Here is a 27,347-nt window from a genome sequence, read left to right as displayed (position 1 = left end):
TAAGACAATGGAGAATTTTCCTGCTGCGTTTTCCTTTGTCCGTAGATAAGTTTCCTTCAGATCCTTGCAACGCCGATTCCCCGTTTTCAGGGTTAAGCCTCCGCCTGTTTTTGGTCTGCATCTTGCAGTTTTTCAGTTTCGGAGCACGTCAATATGTTTTCGCACTTCTACGTCTGCCAAGGGGCCAAAACATCTGCCGTTTTCGATTCAGTCTCTTTTCCCCGTAGCCTCACCGCAAGTGCGCCATGTGGCAGGGGCAGGATGAGTGCTAAAAAGAGGGGCCAGATATCCAGGCCGCCATTTTGGGACTGCACTGTGCTCTATCCTGAACTCCGACCAGGAGCAGCCACCTCATAGATGTGATCTTCGACAGGAGCAATCATTCGAAAGGACATTTTAGGGTCCACTGCCTAGTCCATCCCTTGGCTCTCTTAGTTTGAAGCGCTCTCTTTGCAACTCTCTTCTATGCTTGTTGCATGCAACTTCGGGCAGGTATCTGCTCTCTTTAGGGCCCCCGTTCGCCCTTCACCCGAGCTTCGCACTCTCTTCTGCTCTCTCGCCGTCATCCGACGAGTGCCGAACGAAGCCGAGCGCTTGGCGACGAAGCGAATAAAAGGAAGTGCCGAAGACGCGCCGCTTTAGTCCTTCGAAGACCGCCGCGTTGAAAACATCTTTGTTCTAGAGGCCAGCGAGACCCTGACTTCTTGTTAACGAGCAGTTGGCAGTGTTCGTGCGGATTTTCGCGGTCCAGGTCCCAACCGAAAGTGAAAAGAAAGCTTGGCAAGGCCATACAAAGAGGATTAAGACCGGGGCGAGCTGCAGGAATAATTGTGGCATTGTTTGCCAGCACCTTTTATAAGGTGTTTGACTGTCACGCCGCCGGAAAGTCGGGAGGCCGGGAGTCGTTTGTGTGTCGGCATGCGTGCCAGTCATTTGCATAAATTGGCCATCTAACTCGAGTCCTTTTTTTGCCGGTTGTGAATGCGAGTTTGCCAAACATTCCGAGAGCCGAAAAACAAGCTAAGTTCTTCGCGTGAGCATTTAAATAGCCCTGCTACGATGGCGGGCTCAAGCGCTCTGCGGCCCGTTCTGCTGGCTGTGCTGGTGGTACTCCAGATTTCCGTGGCAACCGTGGGTGGAGCCGCCACTGCTGGGGTAGTCCTCAGCGATGTGAACAACATGTTGCGTGACGCTAAGGTAATGACCTCGGAGAAGCCCCTCGCGCACCCCAAACCGGAAACAGAAGCGCCGGAGTCCAGCGTGGAGCTTCTGCGCTTTGTCGAGGATGACGAGGACGGCGAGGACCTCAGCTCCGTGGAAGCCCCGTGGAACGACAGCCGAATGGCCGACCAGGTGCGCCTGCTGACCAAGCAGCTCAACGCCCTCATGCTGCGGCGCCGCGAGGATTACGAGATGCTGGAGCACAATCTGCGCAAATCCCTGCGGCTCACCAACAATGCGGCCAGCGTGGATGCCGACTTGCGCAGCGAACTGAACCAGCTCAGGTGAGACGGCAAAGCTGAGCCCGAGAAGGGCTGTACCCCTCCTGACCCACCTGCCCCGGGGCGAATTTGAATTTCTAATTTCTGCGGAGGAGGTCCTGGTCCCAGCCATTGGTCACTGTCTCGCTGGCAATTTGTGCGCCTCGAAACTTGGCGCTAACTTTCCCCCAGTCACGTTGAACTTGTCGCCCAACTTTGGCCTGCGAATTGATAGCCCTAAAGCGGGCATCGGTTTCTAACAGGGAGAGTTCCTATTTTTGACAAGAGCTTTAAACCATCTTATTTTGTTAATCACATAGTAGAAATGACTTACTCACATTTTAGAAATGACTTTTGATTAAAGTTCCCAGCTAAGCCTTATTTTTCGACTTTATGAGTAAAAACTGGATTTCTATGTATAAAAGGCAGAAACCAGCTCCATATAATCTCCTTAAACTAAGAGTTAAACACTTTTTTGTATAAATAAAAACTAATTAGGAGGCAAATATTTTAATTTGTTCTATAATGTTGAGGCCAAGAATGCCCTTTGAGCTCCTTGTTTGTGTTGAAGAATAACGCCATTTTCCGGTCACGTTCCATATAAGTTGATGCACTATCATTGTTTGCAATTATTTTTGTCTATTTTGATAGCGAAAAAGTAGACCAACATTCCTAACTTTTTCTCATCTTCCTGTACTGTAGGAGTAGCAATGAGAAAAAAAGGAATTCCTATGCGGAACATGATTGTGTCCAGCTAATTCAGACAAATACGTTTGGGGAGGAATCCGGGCAGAAACAGGATAAGACATCTAATCAGGGCAAAGACACGAGCTGCGGGCCAGCCCAAGTTTGCGTGGTATTCGAGATTTGTTTTGTTGTCATGGGCTGACTAATAATGATTGCCTCATCGAGCAGAACACACACATATATCAGTTTCCCGACCCCAAGCGGCTCCTGTGGCAGCGTAAAAAATACGTAAAAATGGCACACTCTTAATTTACTGAACAAATAGCTACGGTTAGACCATTGTTGTTGCTGTCGTGGACGTCGTAAACTTTGTCAGTGACACCGTAAATAATTCAGCACACGCTCATGTTTATACGTAAATTTATATGTGGTATATACATACGAGAGTGCTTCGCCGAAGGGACGTCTTCGTACCAAGAACTCCCAAGGCAAACGCCAGTCAAACGTCATGTCAGTTGTGGTTTATGTGATCCACTATCGCCGGCCCACACAAAGCGACCACTACACCTTCGGCCGGCATCCACGCCCCCATCCTGCCCAGCCGCCCACCTGGATCAGCTTCACCCTCAGTTAGACAACATCATTATCTGATTGAGCACACTGGCGTGTTGGGCGAGTCCACTCCGTTGATTTGAGTATATTTGATAACCAAACTTACACTGCTGCATCCAATTTGGTAATTAAAATAGGGAAATCGGAAACATCGGAAAACTGGAAAAGCCGGTCAAATCGGATATCCAGATGCGAGCACCGCCAGACGTCATCAAATCAGGCCCGATGAAGTTCGGCATTTGCAGTGTTCATGTTGCGTTTTCAATTTGCTCGCATGTCATTGACAGCATTTTCAATTTTCACTTGAATGACAGCCAGTTTTTTGTTGAAAAAACTGTGCAGCAGCGAAGCGAAAAATTGCCAGGCGAAAAGGGAAATTCAGTTGGTTTGGCATTACAACAGTTTCCACCGGCAGGGGATAGAAAATGTTTTTCGTTAGAATAGTAATCTGAGTGTTCAAAGCAGTGCTAAAGCCCAGTTGTTCTATTTCAACACACCAAGTATTTGGGGATACATGTTTACATTGCAGCATTGCTCTGGGCCAGTGGGCGCTTTAAATACCCCAGCTCTTTCCGACCCTCGCCCCGTTTTAATTAAATATTTAACTAATTATGCCGAACAGGGGTCCAACAGATCCATAACTTTTCGTAGTCTGTCTGGCCTGAGCCACAAAACTTTGGCGCAAGCCATAAAATTAACAAAACCGCCCACGCACAGTGCAACAATTTGAAATATTACGTATACGCAGCCGGGAAGAAAAACCCAACCGAATGTGATGTGATGTATGAGCATTGTACAGTGTACAGTGTACACCAGGCCAAGAGGAGGGGAATACAACTTTTCTTTGGCTTACTTTTTTGTCTTGTTGTGCCGGTTTGGTTTTTCCTTATGAAAATTTCATGTAGCCGTGCTCTTTTGACAGTGGAAAATAAAACAGCAGCTGGCCCTCGCAAAACAAAACTTTTTACCTACGCCCGAATTTGTTCTGCTGCTTGTGGCTCTGCTTCCGCTTCCGCTTCCTTCCAACTGACTACTTTAATTGTCTGAAATGCCACAAAAATGCGTTCCGTTCGGTCTCGGTGGTGTTCTCGCACTCCCCCTGTTTTTTGGTAGCTGGCAACTGCCACAAGTGCTACAACATTTTCATTTTCAGCATTTAAACAGCGTTTTCGCCAGCACTTGTTGTTTGCGGTCTGGCCCCTCTTGATTTTTATTTTGTGTGTTTCCGGCAAAGTTTGCCATCGTTTTTGTTAATTTTTGTCCGTATGACTTCTGTGATTTCTGTTTGTCGACAATGTTTTTAGGGGTTGCGCAATAGCTCCGCAGTGCTTAATTTAAATGGTCGATGCAAATTTAGCGGTCTAGCGCCGGTGGTGCTGGAGCATGATTGAGTGCAGGTCGAAATCCCATTAGTGGACCGCACGCCAGCCGCATTGGCAATTAAGTTAGCCGACAGCCTGAAAATGTCAATTTAAATTAGATTTCCTGGTCGGAGTGTCCAGCAATTTGAGCGTTACGTAGCCCTGCTAATTAGCGATTTCATTAAACTCTCGGTTCGCAGGGAGGAGGTGGCTTCGCTGCGCTCCTCGCAGAGTGGCAACAAGGAGCGGCTGACCGTCGAGTGGCTGCAGCAGAGCATCTCCGAGATCCGCAAGCAGCTGGTGGATCTGCAAAGGACGGCCGGCAACGTGGCCAGGGACGTTCAGCAGCGCAGCTCTTCCTTCGAAGACCTGGCCACCATCCGCAGTGACTACCAGCAGCTCCAGCTGGAGCTGGCCGCCCAGCGGGAGCGCCAGCAGCAAACGGAGGTCTACGTCCAGGAGCTCCGCGAGGAGGTGCTCCAGCAGGAACAGGACTTCCAGCACGCCCTCGTCAGGCTGCAGAAGAGCACCCGCACGGGTGGCAGCTCGGCCAGCGTGGAGGAGGAGAGCAGCAGCCAGGAAGCCAGTCAGGAGGTGAGTACCCGCTTTATGCTAATCATCGGCTAAGCACGCGAGGGCCTTGGCAGAACAACCCTGCACTGTAAAAATACTTCAAAATCTATCAGAAAATATTAAAATAAGTTGGGAAGTTGGTTTGAAATAATAATTAATATTAATGTAATGTATATCATATAATATATTATATATCCCTAAGTCAGATTTGTTTAGTTTAATGGATTAGGGATTTGTTTTTATATTACGACCCGATACGACTGTGGAGGTACCTTGCACAGAGAGTAGATAACGAAAGCATTGTTTAAAGTACAAATGGGCCTACTTTCCCAGTGTGCCTCTTTTACGACCCCCGAAAGAAAGCCGACGCTTTGTTTTGTTTTCGCCTTAAGTGCGTACCATAAAGCGACCGCCAACCTGGCGGGGCATTATCTGGCCGTTTTATGCCTTACTTTAATGGCGCACCCTCCGCCAGGTGAGGCGCTGTGAAAGTTGGGGGCGGCAGGCGGCACGATGTGCTAACGAGTGGGTCCGAAGTCGCAATCCGCCGTTGCCTCGGCGTTTTAATGGCCTGCCACACATACGTTGGCCAAATTACTCATACGCACCGCAGGACGTCGCCGTATTTAATATTTTATGCCGGCCGACCCGCCCCTGGCAGCCACTTAGGCCACACGTTCAGTGCCTTAATGTTCCGGGCCCCTGCCGAATCATAAAGAGATTGCTGAGAATGATGGAGCCATGATCAGTGACGTCCTTTCGTCAGAACCCCGGCATACTTACGAGGGCTCTCATGTCGGGCTTACACTGAGTGATAGTGGGGAACACACAAATCCGAGCGGAGTTCTAGAAATCGGATCTGGAAGGGAGCCAGTCGGCGCGGGATACTCTGACGTCGTGTGCACAGTGTACCCTGCACAGGGATGGAAGGACTCGACACCCGTCCGCCTCCTTAATTATAATTAATGTCAATAAAGGGCTTGCAGCAACAGCAGCAGCAGAAACAATGGGGCAACTTGGAGCGAAAACAAAGGCAGCTGCCAACAGGTAAAGCCACGGCGAGGCAAGCCAGCCAGGTAACAAGCTCCAGGTTGCTTCATTAAAAGGATTATGCGTCGGTCCGCTCCAATATGAGAATGCGGTTACGTCGTTCGACCGTCTCGAAATATGTCAGTGGGGCCCGAACCCGTCCCGGGTCCCTTTCCCATTCTCCAACCCCCCAAACCGGTTTGGCTGCCACCTGTTTTGATCTGGTTGCTGGTTGCAGCCTGCCGTTCCTCCAGCGCTATTCACTCGGTGCGCTCCACTTTGAAGTTTGGCTTAAGCGAAATTTGCTTGCTTAGAAAAATATACTTGGGCACATGTATACCTTTTGCCAGCGAATTTCACTGGCTTGCTGGGAAATTGTATATGTTCTTTGTTCGCCCACAATGGTGAAGAAATTTCGACGAGCTAAAGCAATTACTTGAGCGCCTCAAAAGGGCGAAACATAAATTTAAGAAAAATGTAAGCGAATCCCAGGCTCCGACTGCACGATACCCTTTTACAAACTAAACTTTGGTAATAAAAAGTCAGTTCGGGATTCTTATTTACATAAAACATTATTTTAATAAATCTGCGTAGGCTGTCCCACAAACAAAAATAATGGTTAAGACAATATTAAGTTGAAGATGGTTCACACAGTAGCACGGCATATCTCGAGCTTCATCAATTAATTCTGATGACCATTTGGCTTTGGTACCTTATGTCTATTCCGCTGAGGTCGATTGACCAAGGTCATCCTGCAAACACCACTCACCCCGGCTCGATATACCCTTGAGACTCCTTAAGTGCAAGGAGGGGATTAAGTGCTCAGCCAGGCAGCTTAAGCGGCTTTCGCCGGACCTCGCAGCACACGCATCACACACTGTATCCATATATCTTGGCATCCCCAGAGACTGTGTGTAGGCTTATATACCTATACTCGAATCATTATTGGGCAGGCCGTTGCCAAAATATAAAGCGAAATTGCTGAAAATTGCAAAACAAAAAGCGGGAAATCACCTTTTAATCGCCCTGAGTCAAAAGGAGTGGGGGCGCTCGAGGAAAGGGAAGGGGATGGGACACACTGGCCAGCTGCTTTGGAACCGGCTGAGGCGAACTTGATGGACAGACGGAGGGCCGGCCTTTGTCTCTTGTCTTGCCAAGTTTTTGGCAGCCAGCAGCAGGAGTTGGAGATGCGGAGTGGTGTATGGTAGATGGTATGCGGTAGACGGAAGATGGAGCTGCGGCAGATGCTCTCGAGTGCTCCGATAATCAGTTCCCCTGCCACACCCCTCATTCCACCGTCGCGATGCCCCAGCACAATTTGATCCTTTTCATTACATTTTTCCATCCTCGCTCGCTTCTTTCCCACCAAAAAGCGACGAGAGGCGGGGGCGCTGTTTGACCAAGAAAACCAGTTCTTGAACTTTCTCATCACAAAACCAAAGCAATTTTTGAAAATTGTTATTATGGAAGCGCAGCAAAGCAGAAATTAGGTTAAATTAGAACAAAGAGCAAGGAGCAGATAACAAAGGCCGGAGGTGCACAAAGTGGAGGGCAGATGGAAAAGGAGAGCGGAGCTCCAGGAAAACCAGCCACAAAATAAATAAAAATACAAACAATAAAATTGCACAGGTGGCAGCCACGAAAAGGAAATACCAAAGGACAGACAACAATTTCCCATTGTGTGTGTGGCTGGTTAAATTTAATCAACTTTCCTTTATTTGATTAGCCAAGAAAAATGTTCAAAGCCAAAGCAGTAAAGTTATGCAAAAACCCGAAAACCTTTGGGGATTAGACGGAAACCAGAGACTGAGAATACCGGGAAATGGCTGGCGGAAATATTAAACGTACGTAAATAAAAAGCTAGGCGAATAAGCAGGAAAGCATTTGGTACACATTTTTTCGGGTCGCCATAGAGATGCTGGACCTAAGATAAATAATTATTTTGCGGGAATTTAAGAGAAATTTACGGTTAGGTCTTGCGGTTAAATTCAAATCCATCCTCCATGCTCATATGGATTTAATAACCCACCCAATCAAACAAATACTAGTTCGATTCACCTTGATAAGTTGGACAGAATAAGCCTGATTAAATGGGCAAGACGAATGTTGTGTATCTATTTATTTCCTTGCTCTGAGGCGATAGCACTTGAACCCATGAACACCTGCCGCTGACATAAACAGAGCCAAATATAATTTGCCAACTCTAATTGCAAACTGTCTGCAGATTGATGCCCCGTTAAAAGGCCGTACATATGCACACACCAACATGTTCACGCCTTGTGTAACAAATTGCTTTGATGAAAGCTGTCACTTGCAACAGTTGGGGCCAGATATTCGAGCCGAAAGAAGGATAAACACGAATGTTTATCATTGGTTATTGATGCTACTATAACTCGGGAGGGGTCTTCGGAAGGGCACGGGGTATTGTACATATGGGGGACTGGTTGTTAAATTAGCAAGGCAAACAATTGCTGGCGCACGACGGCAGTGGGAAGACGAAGAAACCGAGAAGGAGCAGGAGCAGGAGCCCAAGGCAGCCTGACACGGAGAATCCGGTTTCGGTTCTCTTCGCATATCTGTTTTCGTACACCCCCGAAACTCCCCCACAGATACACATAGTGCCTGGCATTTTTACCTTATTTATGTTGATATTTATTTTGCCTTCGGTTCATGTTACATGTAGTACCATCCCTCCACCGACGCTTCTGTTGCCGGCAATTTGTTTGATTGTCGAAGTGGTGCTGGCTGCTACCTTTGTTTTAGTAAAATACACTTATGCTCTTGATACATATTTCAGTTGCGAAGCTATCTTTATTGAAACATTTGTCAGGGGCTCAGATTTCGAGATGTTCTCGACATATTTGTGGGCTACATTTTAGTTTCAAATTATGCACACGTCTGACAGTTCTCGGCCAGGGACCAGGTTGACGTTGACTTTGAGGTCGTCCTGGCAACGAGCGTTCATGGCCCCCAAATGCGCATTAACTTAATGGCGTTTTGCGGCGCCCTGCGAATCCCCGCCCGCTGTTCTATCTGCCTGCCAGTAAGCGTAACTTTTTCAAGCATCGCACAAAAGTCCTATTAAATTTTTACGACAATTCGCCGAGGAGCGGCAGGAACAGGAAGAGGAGCAGATTTTTGCTCTTTTTCCATGCTCCATGTGCCCCATGAACCCTCTCCATCCCCTAGGTATTTCTGTCGCGCTAATAGCAAATCCTTGTTAGCTTTCACTTAAGTTCAACATGTAAAATGTTCACTTTTAATCCTCGAAACAACCCGGCAGCCCTAGAAATTAATTAGTTCCCGACCCCTGCCACTGATTCCTTTGTTTATGACATCACACGAAAAACACTTGAAATATTTATGCTTCAATTTCGATTTCAATTAACGCGTCCGTTGGCCAGCGCACACAGAAAAATTCATTTGTCTCCGAGTGGCCGGGATTTTTGAGTCCCATAAATCACATTTAATTATAGCGTTGATGGGCGAAATTTATATGCCAGCCCCGGCACTTTTCCGCCTTAGAAATATATAAATGTATATATATGAAACACGTTTGCCCGAATGTATATTGAGGATTTCTTCGTTTTGATGGCCACTTCCCAGTCTCGGCCAGAGTTCATATAAAACGCGAACGTGTCGTATTAGCCGCGTTCGTGACCTTTCGCATAAAACAACGGCAAGACTGGAGCTGGAGCTGGAGCCTGACCACCCTCCGAAGCGCCTCCCAGCCACCCACTGCACCACCGAAACGTGCGTGAAGGCAAAGCAAACAAAAGAGCGGAGAAAATGCGGAGGAAAAGCGGAAAAAGCAGTGGCTGTGCCGCCAATGAAAACATTTTCACAGCGGCCAAAAGTGTTCGATGCCGATGAGACACAAACGCATCTTGGGCATAAATATTCATGAATATTTTCCATATTTTTGGTTGGACTTTTGTTAGCTTCCCCCAGAATAATTGAATTCGATGGGGAAATGGCCAGAAATTTCGGAAAATATAATTTGCAAGTGACTCTTTCAAGAGTAAGCCAAACCGTTAATCGATTTTGGGAATTTTGAATCTTTAGAATCGGCTTAAGTTCTTAATATTTGTATTTATTTTGTATATAACGGAACACTCCTTTAGTTGAACGAAAATTGCAGTACTTGAAGGTCGACCTATTGGGGTCAAAAGGAAAATGAATGAAGAATACAGATCTCAAAGAGATTTTAAGAGAAATATAATTGTTTTTCCCCTTTTTGCCGGGGTATTATTCTATACTGTCCCTTCTCATTCACTCATTGCATTCATTAGCAGGACACTTTCTGCCAACTTTTGTCCCCTTCAGCATCCTTTATTAGTCAATTACCCGGGACATTTCTATGACTGATGGCCACGAACATAAATGAAAAGAAACCCTGGGGCGGCAGATATACGGAATAGATCCTGTGGCGCTGGGGCACATTCATTCATGGCGCCGGCTGAATGTGACCCAAATGGCATTACCTTGGTTTACAGCTGCTCGCTGCTGTCACTCAGCAAAATTATTTCTCTGCATACTGTATGTATGTGGAAATTTATGCAGCTTTTACCACCGAGAACCAGCAGGAGAGACGGGGAGCTGGATGCAAATCCACCCACGCCAGCGGCTCCAGCAGCTCCGGGGATTTACACGCTTTTGGGCAAAGCTGCAGCTCGAGCTGCTGGCGGAGCTGCAGCTGACAATATTGTGGCATGCGCTGTCTGCCTGGCTATGAAATGCATTTATAATAAATGGATTTAGCATTCAATTCCCAGCACATAATCCTGCCCGCAGAGCGCCAAAAGAATCTCAGCCAGCTTACGAGCTTTACCCTCGAATAGACTTTACAATGGGTTTTCTTAAGCCGGAAAAATTAAAGTAAAGTGAGGGGTGTTGAGGTCAGCTCTACCAAGCGAGCTATTATATTTTGATGGTATTCAACTTTAAAGTAAAGGCGTGACTTAATAAGTTTTGCAACATGGCTTAACAAATTCGAAATTTTGAAGTCTTCCATACTATACAATTACATTTGGCGACTTGTCTTGTGTGAGTTCTGTACTCTATGTATTGTCAGAGCGGCGGCAGAGGGCCGGAAAAATTTTAGTTGAAAGTGCAATTCTGCAGTATGTGTTTATATGACTATTGAATATACATACAAGGGAATTATTTTTACTATTTCTCTATTCTGTTTTCAGCCCACTGTACTAGAATCCACTGCTGATCACAGGCGACGTCATTGTCGTTTCCAGAGCGAGCAGATCCACCAGTTGCAGATGGCTCAGCGCAACCTGCGCCGCCAGGTGAACGGACTGCGGTTCCACCACATCGACGAGCGAGTCCGGAGCCTCGAGGTTGAACAACACCGCATCGCCAATGCCAACTTCAACCTGAGCAGCCAGATCGCCTCTCTGGACAAACTGCACACCTCGATGCTGGAGCTGCTCGAGGACGTGGAGGGTCTGCAGACCAAGATGGACAAGAGCATCCCCGAGCTGCGACACGAGATCTCCAAGCTAGAATTCGCCAACGCCCAGATCACGTCCGAGCAGAGTCTGATCCGAGAGGAGGGCACCAATGCGGCCCGATCCCTGCAAGCCATGGCCGTGAGTGTGAGTGTCCTGCAGGAGGAGCGCGAGGGGATGAAGAAGCTATCCGTCAACGTGGATCAGCTGAGGACCAATGTGGACCGACTGCAGTCACTGGTCGACAATGAACTGAAGAACAAAGTGAGTGTTGACCCTATCTGCTAGGGTCCAAAGGATCCATGATATGCAAAAAGAACAAATGTGCTTTTAAAATAAATATTTCACTACGGTTCTATTATCGCTTTATTTGTATTGCCCTCCCTCGGGATCTTTAACACTACCCCCTGGCTAACTGAGATTTCCATTTATTCCCTGCCCGCCCGCAGCTCTCCCACCTGAACAAGCCCCACAAGCGACCGCATCACCAGAATCTCCAGCTGCAGACGCCTCAGGAGGACTCCTCATCCCCCATCAACTCCGTCCTGGCCGAGACCCTGGTAAGCGAGCTGGAGCACGTGGAGGCCCAGTACGAGACCATCATCAACAAGCTGCCGCACGACTGCAGCGAGGTGCACACCCAGGCGGATGGACTGCATCTGATTGCGCCAGCGGGCCAGCGACATCCGCTAATGACGCACTGCACCGCCGACGGCTGGACGACGGTGCAGCGGCGATTCGACGGCAGCGCCGACTTCAACCGTTCGTGGGCGGACTACGCCCATGGATTCGGAACACCCGGCGGTGAGTTCTGGATTGGCAACGAGCAACTGCACCACCTGACCCTGGACAACTGCAGCCGGCTGCAGGTGCAGATGCAGGACATCTACGACTACGTTTGGGTGGCCGAGTACAAGCACTTCTACATATCCTCCCGCGCCGACGGCTATCGGCTGCAAATCGCCGAGTACTCCGGGAACGCCAGCGACGCACTGAACTACCAGCAGGGCATGCAGTTCTCGGCCATCGACGACGACCGGGACATCTCGCAGACGCACTGTGCTGCCAGCTATGAGGGTGGCTGGTGGTTCTCTCATTGCCAGCACGCCAATCTCAATGGGCGCTACAACATGGGCCTGACTTGGTTCGATGCCGCTCGCAACGAATGGATAGCGGTCAAGTCAAGCCGGATGCTGGTCAAGCGCCTGCCCGCCGACGAGTGCCAAGCGAGTCCAGTTGTCGCTGCCGCTGACGCTGCCGTTTCCGTTTCCGGATCGGCTGCTGGTGCTGCGCCGTCTGAGATGGGCGGTGTCAGTGCCAGTGCCACAGGAGCAACAACAGCATCGGCAGCGTCGGCGGCGGCAACGACGTCGAGACCCCCCAGCAACAACAGTGTGGTGCAGTTCGTGGCCGCCGGGCAGGCGTAAGTGAGCCGATGAAAACCGCTACAGTGAACCACCACAGCCATGCCTACTATAGTTGGGAGTCCACTGTTTGTCTGTGGGAGGCGGATCTAAAAGATCGGGGCTGGATTAGTGTAAAGTAAGCAGCCAGTGGCCCCTCACACCCTTGTAAATACACCCCAGCAGATCAGACCTAAGTTGTAGAATTAGCCCTTCGAACGGAGCTTACTCTGGCCCCAGAGCCTAGCCGTATGCGTAAACTAGTTGGCCACCCCCGGGCCCTTTAGCCCGTATAAATATTCGATTCTTTGGTCTTTCAAGAAGATCTCATAGAGGCTTAAGTTCCGCGGCGGCTCAAACTAAAGCGAGAGCGACAGAGACAGAGGCAGAGAGCATATCACTTAGGGAGTGCCGAGTTAGTGTCTAGATATAATCGTCCCATAAAAAAAACTTAAACTAAAACTAATCTAGATGTAACGTGTAAGAGGCCCATTCTCGCATGGGCTCATGTCAGACAAATAATAAATATACAGACGGACGCGCGGGGAGGAGGGGAGATCTTTCTAGCCTAAGTCACCATATCAGTCATATGAAGTACAGATCTACTAGATATAGCGTTGGCAAATGTACTTGTAATTGTTGTACCATATAATAGTCTCTACGCATTCGTTTTCCCGCTTACTAAGTGTCTGCTTCAGTCCAAACCAACCTACACAGTTGCCCCAACCGATGGAGTCGCATGCCAAAGAGATCAAGTCAGAAATAGAAACAAATAATATGCAAGTTTTTACGAACAAGAGGAACTGAAAACTATTTTCTGCAGTTTTGCATATACCAAAAATAAAGAATATACAAGAGTAGTGAGCGAGGGCAAGAAACCACAAGAGCTAAAGAAATGCATTTAGCCAGTAAGTTATGAACCACATTATGTATACATTAATTTTATGTCCTGTAAGTTAAGCCACCAATAAGGAAAGCCACAAAGCGTGGCCCCTAGACAGGCGTATTTTACAATAAATGGATTGATGTGAAAAGAAAAACCCAAGGGGATACGACGATCTTTTAATGGCGTTCGAAGCGAGGGGAAGGCCGAGTAATGTGCATTTAATTAATTTTAAGTGCCAAGCAAACTTTAATTGCGGAGCTTCAAGCGAGCAAGATTTTCCCCCGCAGCCCCGAAAAGTATGCTCGAGCTTATCCCACTCCCGTTCACCGGCACATCTAGATATCTGTATACGTACGTAGATGGCCGGAGGAAGAAAGAGATATATTTCAATTGGGGGATGTTCGCACCCGGAGTGAAGATGGAATAGTTTTCGCTTATGCCTCCCTTTCTCCACCCACTACGAGAGCTTGGGGCCATTTATCAGCACGTGAAAAGTTGCCAACTGCCAGCCAAGAACTTTAATAATGCAAAACTCAAACATTTTTCACCATCCCGTTATATTGAGACCTCTTCGAAGGCGGGGCGCCGGAGAGGGCGTGGCCCTGACGCCGTTCCCCGACGCGATGATCCCCTTATTTATGCATTTATTTTGTTGACATTCTGCAGTCAAAACTTGCTGAGCTGCAAATGGATAACTGACTCTTTCGGCGACTTGGACTGCGTTCGAAAGTTCAAAGTGCGGCCCCGAAAAAATGAAATAAAATCGGAAACGAATGAGAAATGCATGGCAATTTTGTTATGCAAATGCGCCAGAGAGCATACAAATTGACAGCGAGTGGAGAGCTTTCGGATGGCCTGCATTGAATGTAGAACTTGTGACATTTATTTATAGAGATACAGCAAACAGGATTTGGCCATTCGGCCCCCTGCACGGTGAAAAAGTTCGGAGTCGCACGATTTTTCATTTTTTCAATTCAGTTCAGTGATAAGAGATTCTGAATTTACATTACTGCGTTGGAAACCTACACACCCATGCTGATATAATACCTTCAAAATACCCCTTTGACAAGCTATAGGCTTGTTTAAGTGTGTTCCGTGAAACTCAATTCACCTTCACCCGTGTTAAAATCAAACTACCAGGCCTACTTCTTTATAAAACTTTGAGATATAACACGGAACTACATGCTCTAGGTTTCTTTCTGTGTCGAGAAGTGGCTTCAATTCATTCCGAGATCCCACTTTGGGTCGGTCAGCCAGTCGGCAAGTCAACAGGAGTTTCTGCACCATTAAACCTGAGAGCGTCTTGCGAATGAAATCAAATTTGGTGTGAAGCCGAAGCGAATTGTTGTCCCACCGAAAAGGGAACCGGCGATGGCCAAGGAAGTGAAAATTGCGTACGAAGTGGGCCCGAGAAGGAAGCTGGCTCACCTCCAAAGTAAATAAATGGTAAAATGGAGAGTGGTTCGCACGCATTTAAAATGGAAATCATTTATGGTCGACAGAGCTCCCAGCCTCTTGCGCCCCCTCCACTGGCCGCCCATTTGCATTTCCGGCAATTAACAAAGGACCCGACCGAGGACAGTGCATCCTTGAAAAACAAGCCAAGTGAACTCAGCTACGAATTGATGTATGTTGCTCTAGGGAATTTTGTAATTTAAAATTTACAAGCTTTTTATTATGATATTTTATGCCCTTTTGCCCAGTTTTTTCCCTTTTCCGATTTCCTTTTTGTTGCATTTTTATGGAATGTGCAGCATGGCGTATGAGCAATTAAAATGCCAACCAACGCTCACGCATAATTATCATAATTAATACCAAGCTTTGTAATCGACTAAAGCCAGCTCAAACTCTGAGGGAAAAACAATTTAAACACATATATATGCAAAATTACATTTCATTTCATTTTATTTTATGTCTGGCACACATCTCAACGGTTTAATTAAAAGGCGTAATGCCTTAAGCGCGTCGGCTCAGACATGGGTGGCTTGGAAAAAGTCACAATAAATTTTTACGAGTCTAATGCGGAGCCGAAATGACACAGAAACCCTCTGGCGAAGTGGGTGCTGGCTGAAGGGGCGTGGCAGAGGGGCTTGGGGGTCAGGACCCATATGTTGCAAGGGCAAACGAAGGGGCAAAGAGCAAACGCTTGTTAGCTTTCGCTTTTAATCAGCTCAGAGCGCGTAGTTTTCCACGTCTTCTTGCGGCTGAGCCAGATAATGGGCCCCACCACTCTGCATGCACGTCGTCACACACACAGTGTACGCATATGTGCCCGCGGAAAGGGGAAATATATGCTAATTTTAATTAGCTTGAAATTTACATATGCCACGCACACTATCCTGCCAGCTCGTTTGCTCTTTTTCGACGACTGGCACGACCCACGACAATGCCAGAAATTGGATAGACATTTTCAAACCCCCGGCGCGGCGGCTAATTCAATAGTTCAGTGAAGCAAAAAGTTGGCCAACAGATTTATTTAATTAAATGGGATCCCGACTACAGAAGACAACACAAACTGTTGGTTTACTGTGACATTGTTTTTGTTTTCACTGATGTATTTAATGCAATAAACTTAGTTTTTGTGTTACAAAATGTTCTATACATGAGGTTAACGAGTTTTTTCAGCTCTCGTATTTAAACCCGTTAGTGGTAGAGTAAAGGGTATACTAGATTCGTAGGATAGCATGTCAGGTAGAAGAAATATTTTCGACCAAATATATTCATTATCAGGATCACTGCCCGAGTCGATCTAGCCATTTCCGTCTGTCTGTCTGGTATTTGTGTTATCTATTAATATATATGTAACGTTCTTTCACAAACCGAAAAGCTGTTTGATTTTTCTAAAACTTCTTTTAAGAAAAAATTGTCGCAAAACGGAACTCCCCTACAATGTATAAGGTCGTGCATTTCGTCGCTGCATTTCTGTATCTGAGTCGCACTCCCAGCAGCTGAGTAACGGTTATTTGATAGTCGATAGCATCTAATATATTTAATTATTCTCTTGTTTTGAATAAATACGACATAAATACGACATAAATACGACATACAATTCACGCAATAGCCATTAGAAAACTCTTTAACAGCTATTATTATTATTATCATATTTTAATCGAGACTAGCATCATACCTTTTCAACCTGGAAGTGCACTAAAATAAATAACTCTCATTAAGCCATCGGAATTTAATTTTTTAGTTTTGTCTCATTTGGCGAATTATTTTTATTGATTCATTTTTCCTGAACGCCTGAAAGGGGTTACCCTTTCTGACCACCTGATTGGGTGCTTCTTCGATTAAAGTGAAAACTACTAAGAGCACACATCAACGCAACGCAACGTTCGGATTTTACCATACCCTTTGAGTCTCTTCACTCCCGTCTGGCCAAGTAAAAATCAAAAGCAATCAGGCCTTTGTGCTAGGACTCGAAAGTCTGAAGAGATCCTTACCCGAGCAGCCTATTTGCTGCTGTTTGCTCCTTTTGAAGACCTTTGCTTTTTCGAGGGTAAACGCTGCGGAGCCGGCGGCAGAGATGGAGGTGGAGGACCCCAGATGACTGAATAAAAGTCAGCCTAGAGTCTTATTGTTTTCGGCTTTTATCTACGAGCTGCTGCTTCAGTACTGTCACTCGTGCTCCTGCGACGTTGGCGATTATTGTTGCAAAGTTAGTTGACAACTTGCCTGTTCGTCCTGGCATTTGCACCACCCACCCACCTCCCACCACCCCAAGGCCATGCAGATGATGGGCCAGGCCACCGAGCGTAATAAGGCCGAAGCCCAGAGAAAGACGGGGTCTAGTGAAAATAAACAGTCGGACAGCCAACTTGGGCGTAGTTGAGCTTCTCGGGATCTCAGTTTCGCAGTTCTGCAGTTTACTAGTTTGCCAGTTTCCCAGTTCATAGTTGGCCTGTTGTCTCCCCATTGTCCTGGCCATTCCTTATTTCTCAGCTCCTCCACTCCGGCTCTATATTATCATTATGTCTTGGCCCGCACTGCCGACTGGCATAACGACTTTGAATTTTTAATAATACCGCGCTGGAGTCTGACAATTCACCATCTTTCGGTTGAAGCGGCTTAGCTTTGTTACGAATTTAATGCATTTCTTGGTCGACGGAAATTGAATATCCGTTAAGATATATTAACAATTTATGCCCTTGATTGCCGACCCGCGATACGGGTTCGGAACGAAAGGAGCTATGACTTTTGGAGGAAAATGGAAAGCGAAACGGAACCAAAGCACACAGATATACAGTACAGGCTCAGCGGGGAAGGCAGGAGCGGTAGCTGTGGCAAGAGCAGTCATCATCAGGGCTGTAATGAGCAAATCAATAGCCTGGCCGGCGAGGGGAGTGCCGGGGAGGTGGGAAAAAGTCAGGCATTCGATGACGGGGCTGGGAAATGCCGGCAACCAGCAGCCAGCAGTCATGCAGCGACGTGCGATAAAAAGCAGATTGCAATTTGTTTTACTGATTTCCATGCTTTTGCCTTTATTTGCACGACGGAAACTTTCATTAACATCAAACAGAAACTGAAATTGAAGCAGTAATGGCATCGGCAGCGCTCCGAAGGACAGCCGCGGGGGAAATCGCCCTCGAAACGCACTTAAATCATGGCAAGAATAAGAAATACGGCTTGCTTAAGTGGCATTGTATACGAATATCTAAATTTGCAAATGTGCAATGGCCTTATTAAGTTGCATCCTTCATTTGGGCAATTGGCCCAATTAATTGATACAGCAAAAGCAAAAGGCAAGAGTTATGGCCACAGGACCACTTGACACCTCCCAGAATTCCACAATTCTTTGGGCAAACATTCAGGCAAACGAAATTCACAAGTCCTACAACCAATTAGTTGGCAAATAATGGAGAGAAATGACTTTTCATCTCTCGACCGCAAACAAAGTCCTTTTATACTCCATCCAGGCCCCTTTACTTATGCATGGAGTCCGACTCCGCCTCCGTCTCCGACTCCAGCCTGCAGGGATGTCGAAGAGTGGCGACTCTTGTTGTGTTCCAAGTAATTTGAACAAATTTGCGAGACATTTTGTGGCCTCGGAGCAAATATTTTAGGCCTGACCCAGCCACCCCGTCATCATCATTATTTCGCCTGGCCGTTTGTGGACAAAGGCCAATTAACTTAAATAATTAGCCGAAAGTTTTCCCGACGAGATGAATCTCAGTCCACAAGATGTTTTAGTAATTTCAATAAAATGTTATCATTCGGTTGCTGTCGAGTTGCTCGGGAAAATCCAATCAATTATCGACAAAAGGGGAAAATCGTAGGCAAAGTTAAGGGGCTTGAGAAATGGGAAACAAGCCACGCCGCCAACCACAAAGAGCTCGAGCCGACGAGGCGGAGGCCGGGCCGGAGCGTCCCCAGCAAAAGGCACCTTCGTCATGGCCCTTCTGGCGCTTGGTCTACTGGCTGGGAGTCCTCATCCTGGTCTCCGGCGTCGGCGTGGGCATGTACTTCACCCTCAAGTCGGACTTCGGCGAGTGCTCCTCCTACGACGTGCGGTGCGATTGAGCCCCCTGGCGACACAAACTTTTACAGGGCTGAGTGATTTTATTACCTCTTGAACTTGAGTTAATTAATACCAGTCATGACCATTGTTCCAGAAACAAAGGTAAGTGAGACATTAGATATTAAACACAAATACTCTAATTTAATGTGACAAATTAGGCAAGCTTCCTTAATTGGCCAAATATGTGAGATAAATCTTTAAATTCTTAGAATATTCTTATTTGAAGGTCTTAAAAATAAATGTTAAAATTTGGTGCTAATTTCTTTTTAAAGCTTGTAAAACTTGTTCTTGTTTTATTTATGATGGCCGTTGTATGGATCATAGTATCATTCTACAAGAATGAATTATTCTTAAAACGATTCATAATTGTACTAAAAAAAAGTAAGGTTTGCTAATAAAGTAAGAAAATTACATGCATTATTTAATAATAAATGAGTCTCAAATAAATATATATATATATATATATATATATATATATATATATATATATATATATATAAGTACATTGTTATTACTTTTCAGTCACGGGCAATAACACATTACATTTTATTCGCTATGTACTAAGCACTTTTGAAATGAGACGCTTAAAATATTTAGACTTCACTTATATTTACGAATGTTCTTAAAATTAACCTAATTAAACTTATCCTAAATTAACTCAGGACTGTTTGTATTAGCTTTTAGCAAGTGAGTGTTCCTGTGAACAACGATTAAATTTAAATATATTATTTATATTAAATAAATTTATTACATTTTTGTATATCACATCTCAATCATCAGCAATGTTTTCCCGCCGAAGCGAAAGCCTTGGGCGTCACCGTATAGATCAACGCTGGAAGATTCTTTACATCATACTCCTAGTTTTAATACTTGTAGTTTACATTTGCCTGATCGTTTTATACATTCTTTGTAGAGGAGGAGGATCAATATTGGGTAAGTAACTATAATAATTAGTTAATATTTTCATTTGTTCCAAACTTTTCCTTTGTAGATTAATTTATAAACTTACTAACACCCGAACCAATATCTGCGGTAATACTTTTCTGCTCCAATTGTGATACTTTAAGCTTGGTATTATTTCACTATCAGCAACGTGCACGTCATATACGGACTCTTTCAACCAGATCTTAATTAAAGCCAGATAAAGCAACTCCCACGCACCCACCTCCTTTATTGTTAACAAATACAAAACCAAGGCCGAAGCCACACTATCTGGTGGTACGCGTTCACATACATTTTGCTCACGTTGAGGAGTATATCTCTGATGCTATTCAAACTTATTGGAGCGCTTCCTTTTGATGGCGCTTTGGTTGACTCTTCAATGGCGAAACATTTTTAGTTGAATGAAGCTAGTGATGCATTTATTTTGGGCTATATGGAAGCCCCTAGCCGCTGTGTATTTTGGTGTTAATTAACAAAGTGGAGTATATTCATTAATGATAAAAAAGGCCCACTACTTTACTGTAACCAAATTCTATTGCATCATGCTAAGATAAATAAAAAATGTATCTCCTTTGCGAATGTGAAATTCGATTTATTGTACTATTTTAAGCTCATTTTTTGGGGTGGATAATGGTTTTTATTTAGGCCTTAAACTTGGTTGTTCCCGGCTTTCTAGACAACTTCTTATGAGAGGCCACCAGTCAAGCTTAAAAAAGATTTGTCTGCGATTCGAGCTTTTATTTCTTTGACACTTGCCAGACTTCCTTCCCTCGCACACAGCAGGTGAAATATGAATAAACCTTTTAATGAACTTAAAGATTTATTGCCAGTGGTCTGACCCTTTGTGGCTGGGAAATTTTTGTTGGCAATGTGTTCTTAGATAAATTATTTGGCCCAACATAACCTAAAGACTCCCCTAGCTGACTAAAATTGCACTCGGCGTGGAGCCCACAAATAATATCCTAATGCCAGCTCTGCATTTTACGGGCCTCCATTGGGTGCACACACTGCGTATGCGTAATACCGAGATAATGGCATTAGTATAATTGAACAGTCTTTACTGGCTTTTGGATTTAGCCATCATAGGTGTGTATCAAAGCGAGCGGCTAATAAGCATCTTGAAAGCGGATGTGGATGCCGACTTTGAGCATAATTAAGTATTTTCAGACATCAATTATCGCAAAGCAGGGCAGGCAAAATTGAACTTGAAAAGCTCAAGGACTGGCTTTGGACCTGTGACTCTGTATCTGTTTCTGTATCTGCTTCTTTAGTTTCTTTTGTTGCTTCTGTTAGCTGTTTCCCCTTCCTGTTACCAACAAATCCCGGGCTTGGGCAGAAGCGATTTGTGCTTACCTCTCTTACCAGAAAACGAAAAACTTTGGCTGCAAGTTAAGCCGGACCAAACTTCAGGTTGAAAACGGTCGCCCGAGTGCTTAGCCAGCGATTGCTGAATCGAGTGCTTTTGGCCAGGTCCTTGATCCGGGTTTAATTTGCGCTCGATTGGCCGGTAAAAATTCGAGCTGAATCCGAGTTGTGGCGCGCCAATTCAACAGGCACGTAATGCTGCCAGGACGTAAAAAAAACAACGGGCGTTGACATCTCCACTCCCGTAAAGGACAAACAAAACATTTGACATAATGCGAGGTTTTTGTGTCGCATATGCATATCTGCTTTATAAATGGTGCCACAAATACAGCCGCACGTGCTGTGGTATGTAAATACGTGAATGCGAGTGCAAGTGTGAGTGTGCGAGTCCTGTGTTTGCGTTTCCGCCTGTCAGGATGTTGCTGCCGTGTTGTTTATGCCCATCGTCCTTGTAATGATTGTCGCCATTCGGCAGCCGCCTGCACGTGTTTCCCTTTCGATATTTGCGTTGGTCCTGCATTGTTGCCATGTTATTCTATGGAAATGTACTTAAGGTCGATCCCCAGCCAAAAAGACTGAAAGAGCGGTGTGATTGCAAGTACCCGGCATTTGCATTCAAAAACAATAGTTGTGCAGGACTCAACAATGCGAAGCAATTAAATACAGGCTAGGGATATTCTCTTCCAATTTAATATAATTCCTATTCTCGAGTACGATTCTTTGTTTTTTCTGGGAAAATAAATCATTTCCTTTTTGGTATTAGCGTTGTGCTTTTTGCTATAGGTCGGCAATATTAATTGAATTTTAAAAGTTCTGTCGCTTTAAAAACTGACCAGCAAAGCAGAAGGCTTGAAATTAACTTTAATTTAAATCTTTTATTTTCCGCGAGCAACAAAAATCAAAAATAACCGATTAATTAAAGGTGATAAAATAGTACAATATAAAACGCACGAACGCAATAATCAGCACATGTTATTATTGACACCCGAAAGTACAAACAAGCGAAAAAATGACAAAATGGCAAGTCTTTATACGCGTTACTCGTAGAGTAAAAGGGTATACTAGATTCGTATACAAGTATGTAACAGGTAAAAGGAAGCGTTTCGGACCCCATAAAGTATAAATATTCTTGATCAGGGTCATTAGCCGAGTCGATCTAGCCATGTCCGTCTGTCCGTCCGCCCGTATGAACGCTGAGATCTCGGAAACTATTAGAGCTAGAACAGTCAAACCTGGAATGCAGATTCATGGGCTTCCTACACAGCTCAAGTTTGTTTGAGCGGGGTACCTCGCCAACTCGAACGCCCACAATCCGCGAAAATCTGTAGCGCCTACAGTTTTTATGATAGAAAATAAATTTAAACTGAAATGTATTTGACTCAAAAAAAAATGTGACACGCCCACTTCAACGTCCACCAACCGCCCAGAACTGTGATGGACAAAATTGTCATGCTAGAAATTTTTTTTTATAAAACGTATTTTTCTCACCAGTAACTATCGATTGACCAAAAAAAATTTCTACGCCCACTCTATAGCCTACAAACCGCCCAAACTGTGATGGCCACAGTTGTCATGCTAAAAATTATTATTTTTTCATGAAAACCTTTCGTTTGATCTAAAAACATGCTTGCCACGCCCACTCTCAAGCCCCTGAACGGTTAAAACGCTTAGAACTGTCTGCCGCCCACATAACATATACCAAAATAGCCGGTAGGTGGCGCTTTACAATATCGCTTTGCTGCTTATACATCTCCATTTTTATTTTTCTCCCTCAAGCTGAGTAACGGGTATCTGATAGTCGATGCCCTCGACTAAAGCGTTCTTCTTTGTTTTATTGTATCTTTTTGCTTTCATGCTAAATTTGACAACAATTTCTTTTAATTGGAAATGAATAAATTTCATTTTTCTATCTCGATTTAAATGTGCTTCACAGATTAATAAATGTGCTGTATTACAATATGGATTGAATTTCAGTTTATAATAGATTTAAATTTATATTCAGGTAAAGCTGTAAAGATGTTATATAATATTGCAAATAAATGGTCCCCGATGTCAAACATATATTCTTCCTGTATAAGCTTTTTAGGTTATCTCATCTTTTATATTTGTAACAAGATTTTGCGGCACCCCTTTGAACATATCCTTTTCGAAAAAAAGCTTATTTGGTGTAGCTTTTTACTTAGCTGCATATATTTTTTGGCATTTACACCGGCTAACAAATATATTACCTTAACCGAACGAAGAGCATTCGGTGGTTTCGGGCGCTCGCATAAATCATATTCCCCTGCTGGAAGGGAGATGCAGCTATTTTCTATCCATCATCAGCAAGCGCATAGCTTAAAGACCACTCAAGCACTCAGGAGCAGATGATTACCCAAACGAAACCAAAGCAGCACATCCTGCTGAGTCCGCTCCAGCTGGATCCGGGTGCTCCTTGTGGATTCGAGGCTGAGGCTGTGTCCCCTGGCCGAACCATTGTGGCCTGCCCATGCATTGGCTGGCCTGTGCATCGGAAACAAGAAATTGTAAAGTGCATGAATACAAAATGAACTGCGAGTACATTAAAGTCTCCCATCTCTCGCTTTCCACAACCAAAAGGAAATGAATACACTCGAGCGTAGTTCGCAAATACTTCAAATACTTCACATGCAATAAAAACACAAAAAGAAAGCCAAAACGGAAACCGCAGTTACAGATACAGCTACGGACTACACATAGGGATACGGATACAGATACAGATACCGATACAGATTTACAGACTCACAGGGCGGCACTCAAACAATTTGCATTGTCTGCTGCCGGCCATTGCGGTTTGTTCGGGATTTCCGTTCGACGTTTTTTCTTGCCTTCTTTTGCTTTGTTTTCCCCACTTTGCGCCATTTCGGCCGGTGTTACGGGGCGGAATGGGGGATAAAACCATGAATTGAGGCATTAATTGAATTGATTGAAATTGGCATCAGTGTCGTGGACAAAAAGACCGGCCAGCACCCACTCGGCATTATGTAAAACCAAAAGAATATTCCATGATTTTTTAAACAAACTGATGCGGCACCATGAAAGTACGAGTTTAAGGGTCGCGTCGCTAGCAAAAGAAATCGAAGAAAAACCTTTAATTCCCTTCTGTGTAACACGCTTTAATTGTAATACAGCTCTTTAATTAAAAGAACAACATTTTTGATGTTGAGGAACAACAACAGAAGCCACTTTCGACTTAAAGCGAAAGAATACCAATCTTAATCAGCTTTAGAAACATAAAAAAAACCGCAGCCTAAACGGTTTTTTATGTTTAAAAAACAGTTTTTCATTTACATGTGAATTTTTGGCAACATATTAAGTTTTCGCTGTTCTGATCAGACTTGTCGGGACTCCCAAAACTTTGATTAAATATTTCATCAATACTGCCGTACATTGATGGCTTCTCTCGCTCGCCATTTCGAATTTTACCCTTCCGGCTCTGCTCTAATTCCCATTTAGCATAAAAAGTTTTACCCCATTGTTGGAATTTTCACAATCTTGAACTTTTAAGCACTGGAGGCTATACGGTTATAGTGCTATAGTTTCAACGGAAATGATACCGCAACGTGTGGATGGTGGGAAAAGTTTGTGCCAAAGCACTTGAACCGCTTCCCATATTTCGATTATTTACAAAACGGTTTGGATTGTTTAGGCCGCACTCGTCGTGGCCAATTCCTTGGGGCCCTAACCAAATTCTGTCGATATGCCGGGTGTGCCATGGCAACGATTTCCGGCTGCCGGTTTCAGTGTTCTGTGGCTTGTCATACTCGCATTGCTCCATTGTTCCCGTGGCAAAGTTAATCGAAGCTTAATTAGTTGGCTTGCGAGTTCGGCTTTGTTTTGCGGTATTTCGGGTGCTTTTGGGCTGTCAGCTGGGGCGAAGCACAATTGAGTCACTGTTGTTAACTTAACCAGCATAATGAGTCGAAAAATTGTAGCCGACTCGCAAACAGCAAGCCAAAGATGCCCAATTAGGCCCTGACATTGAGCGTAAAGAAAGTTGCTCCTGTACTTTCCTTGCTTTCGGGCTTTAAGCTTTATTTGTGGCCAAAAAAAGCAAGAAGTCAGAGTTGAGAGACCCTATAGAAATGCGGGAGTCCTCAGAAAATTGTTGGGCTTTCTGAAAGTAATGAATTCTTTAAGTTTCTCAGTATATTAATTACGAAAGAAATCTCTTCGTTTATACAATATCCCTAATCGTATTGAGAAGTCATTTGTACCCCTCCCATTGTTATTGATTCAATGCTTGAAGGTAGAGAGATCACTAAGCCTTACCTTCGAATTTTCACTTGAATTCAATTTCGTTCGCGAATCATGCCACAAAGGATGGTAATGAATTATATAAGCAAAAATGTACTCGTTTGTGTTTGCAATGTTCCCACGCACATTTGGACCAATTTCTCTTGTTCCAGCATATATATGTTTTATGCATGGCTTTGCCGTGACTCAGACATGAGGGCGTCTCGGAACGATTTACATGTATGGCTTTGCATGTACATTGTACATGGTTACAAACATGTGAATATACGAGAATGGCTGGCACGTTTTCGCCACGGAGACAGCTGCACATCGTGCAAGACAATGAAATCGCTCAGCCTCCCATCCGAACGCCTTAAATTCCGCCCCGAAAAGTATGCCATTAAATGGTTATCTCCGCGGGAATTAAGTGAGAATGCTGATCAGATCGGGAGGGGAATAAAATGAAAAATAAAAACAATTAAATGACAATGCCGCGGCCCATGGCCTTAATGGGCGACACACATTTTAACATCATTTCGCGCATCATCATTTCATTTGGGCTGTAATTTCCTTGCTCAAAAGGCAGTCATTTAAAATTACTGAATTTTATGGGGCCTTCTAATGAGGTTACATGCCACACACGCTCTCGTAAATTAGCCAAAAAAGCGGGGAATAAATGCACGAAATTCGTTCATCTGCTATTATTACGCCAGAAATCATCTCACGCACTGTTAGGTTTATATGCCTTTTTCTCTCTCGAGTATTTTTAATTTTACTACCAGTCTTTTCCACATGCTGGTAACCCTTTAATGGAATTCATTTAAATAAAATGCAACACATAGGATAACATGGAAAATACGAGACGAGCCAAATAAGAAATCAGAAGCAATTTGTTGGCCTCTGCCAGCTGGGGGCCATGTGTTAGTCGGCAGAGTCTTCTGGTTGAATTTTTTAATGCGGAAAATGCATTTTATGTTTCACTCCGCAGGGAGGTTTCCAGGGAGGCGAGTGGAACTAGCTGTCGAAAGCAGTGGGAAACTACAAACCGGTAACTGGCGGCGGCAGCCACTCAGATGCTCGCTTGACTTGAGCGGAATGGCAGTCAACAGGACAGTGCACCTAGGGCTAACTTCCCTTTTCCCATCCCTTTGGCCTCTGGGATATTTTTCTGATAGCGTGCAGCGAGCTGACCACACTCTTATGGCCCCAGACGGCTAATCGAAGATGCCAGCCCAGTATGGCACTCAATTCGGATTGAATGGTCGGCAAGCTTCCATATTTAATTAACAGCAAACAGTGGCCAAATGATGTGTAAATATTTCATTTAATTGCGCTTTCAAATTCGTCGTTTTGGCCTTTGAATAGTATTTTGCCGAAAATCAACAGGAAAAACAATAACAACAACAGCAATAATAACAAACAAATTGTGCATGAGCCAAAAATATTCATGCAATTAGGCAATGAGTAAACAAAGAGCCCAGCCAGACGCGAGTCCCCACTCCTTTCCCCGGCGCAATCACAGCAGAGGAGTCGATTGCCAACGGCTTGCCAGCGCGTCGTATACGCAATGCGAGCGCAGAGGTGGTGGTAGGGTAGCATGGGGTATATCGGGAATGGAAATACACGTTTCCGGTACCATTAAAAACTTTACTTTCACGTTTCAGAGGATTTCATTTCAAACGAATTTTTTTTACCAGGAGTGCCATCCAAATTTATATCCAATTGCTTTAGTTCAGTACTAATTATCCATAACAGGACAAAAATATATATAGTC

At 44.8% G+C, this 27,347-nt stretch overlaps 2 protein-coding genes across 2 annotated transcripts; both read left to right on the top strand.

Annotated features, from left to right (window-relative positions):
* Positions 1-653: 653 nt before the first annotated feature.
* On the top strand, positions 654-13,642 carry LOC108029684 (protein scabrous). The gene is made up of 4 exons (XM_017102138.3): positions 654-1,505; positions 4,342-4,735; positions 10,939-11,469; positions 11,655-13,642. The coding sequence occupies exons 1-4, from the start codon at positions 982-984 to the stop codon at positions 12,630-12,632; spliced, it is 2,427 nt and encodes an 808-aa protein (XP_016957627.1). The 5' UTR covers positions 654-981; the 3' UTR covers positions 12,633-13,642.
* Positions 13,643-18,724: 5,082 nt separating this feature from the next.
* On the top strand, positions 18,725-20,533 carry LOC108029460 (uncharacterized). The gene is made up of 3 exons (XM_017101711.3): positions 18,725-19,114; positions 19,793-19,945; positions 20,004-20,533. The coding sequence occupies exon 1, from the start codon at positions 18,793-18,795 to the stop codon at positions 19,012-19,014; it is 222 nt and encodes a 73-aa protein (XP_016957200.1). The 5' UTR covers positions 18,725-18,792; the 3' UTR covers positions 19,015-19,114; positions 19,793-19,945; positions 20,004-20,533.
* Positions 20,534-27,347: the final 6,814 nt, after the last annotated feature.

Source organism: Drosophila biarmipes, chromosome 2R (genome assembly GCF_025231255.1).
Source record: "Drosophila biarmipes strain raj3 chromosome 2R, RU_DBia_V1.1, whole genome shotgun sequence".
NCBI classification, from domain to species: Eukaryota; Metazoa; Arthropoda; class Insecta; order Diptera; family Drosophilidae; genus Drosophila; species Drosophila biarmipes.
This window is presented reverse-complemented; position numbering and strand designations above follow the sequence as displayed.

Bases quoted from the DNA above. Each gene is read 5' to 3' on its own strand.
- LOC108029684 (XM_017102138.3), top strand. From the start codon at position 982: ATGCGAGTTTGCCAAACATTCCGAGAGCCGAAAAACAAGCTAAGTTCT. The intron at 4,736-10,938 runs GTGAGTACCCGC...TTCTGTTTTCAG, and splicing joins GCCAGGAAGCCAGTCAGGAG to CCCACTGTACTAGAATCCAC. The intron at 11,470-11,654 runs GTGAGTGTTGAC...GCCCGCCCGCAG, and splicing joins ACAATGAACTGAAGAACAAA to CTCTCCCACCTGAACAAGCC.
- LOC108029460 (XM_017101711.3), top strand. From the start codon at position 18,793: ATGGGAAACAAGCCACGCCGCCAACCACAAAGAGCTCGAGCCGACGAG.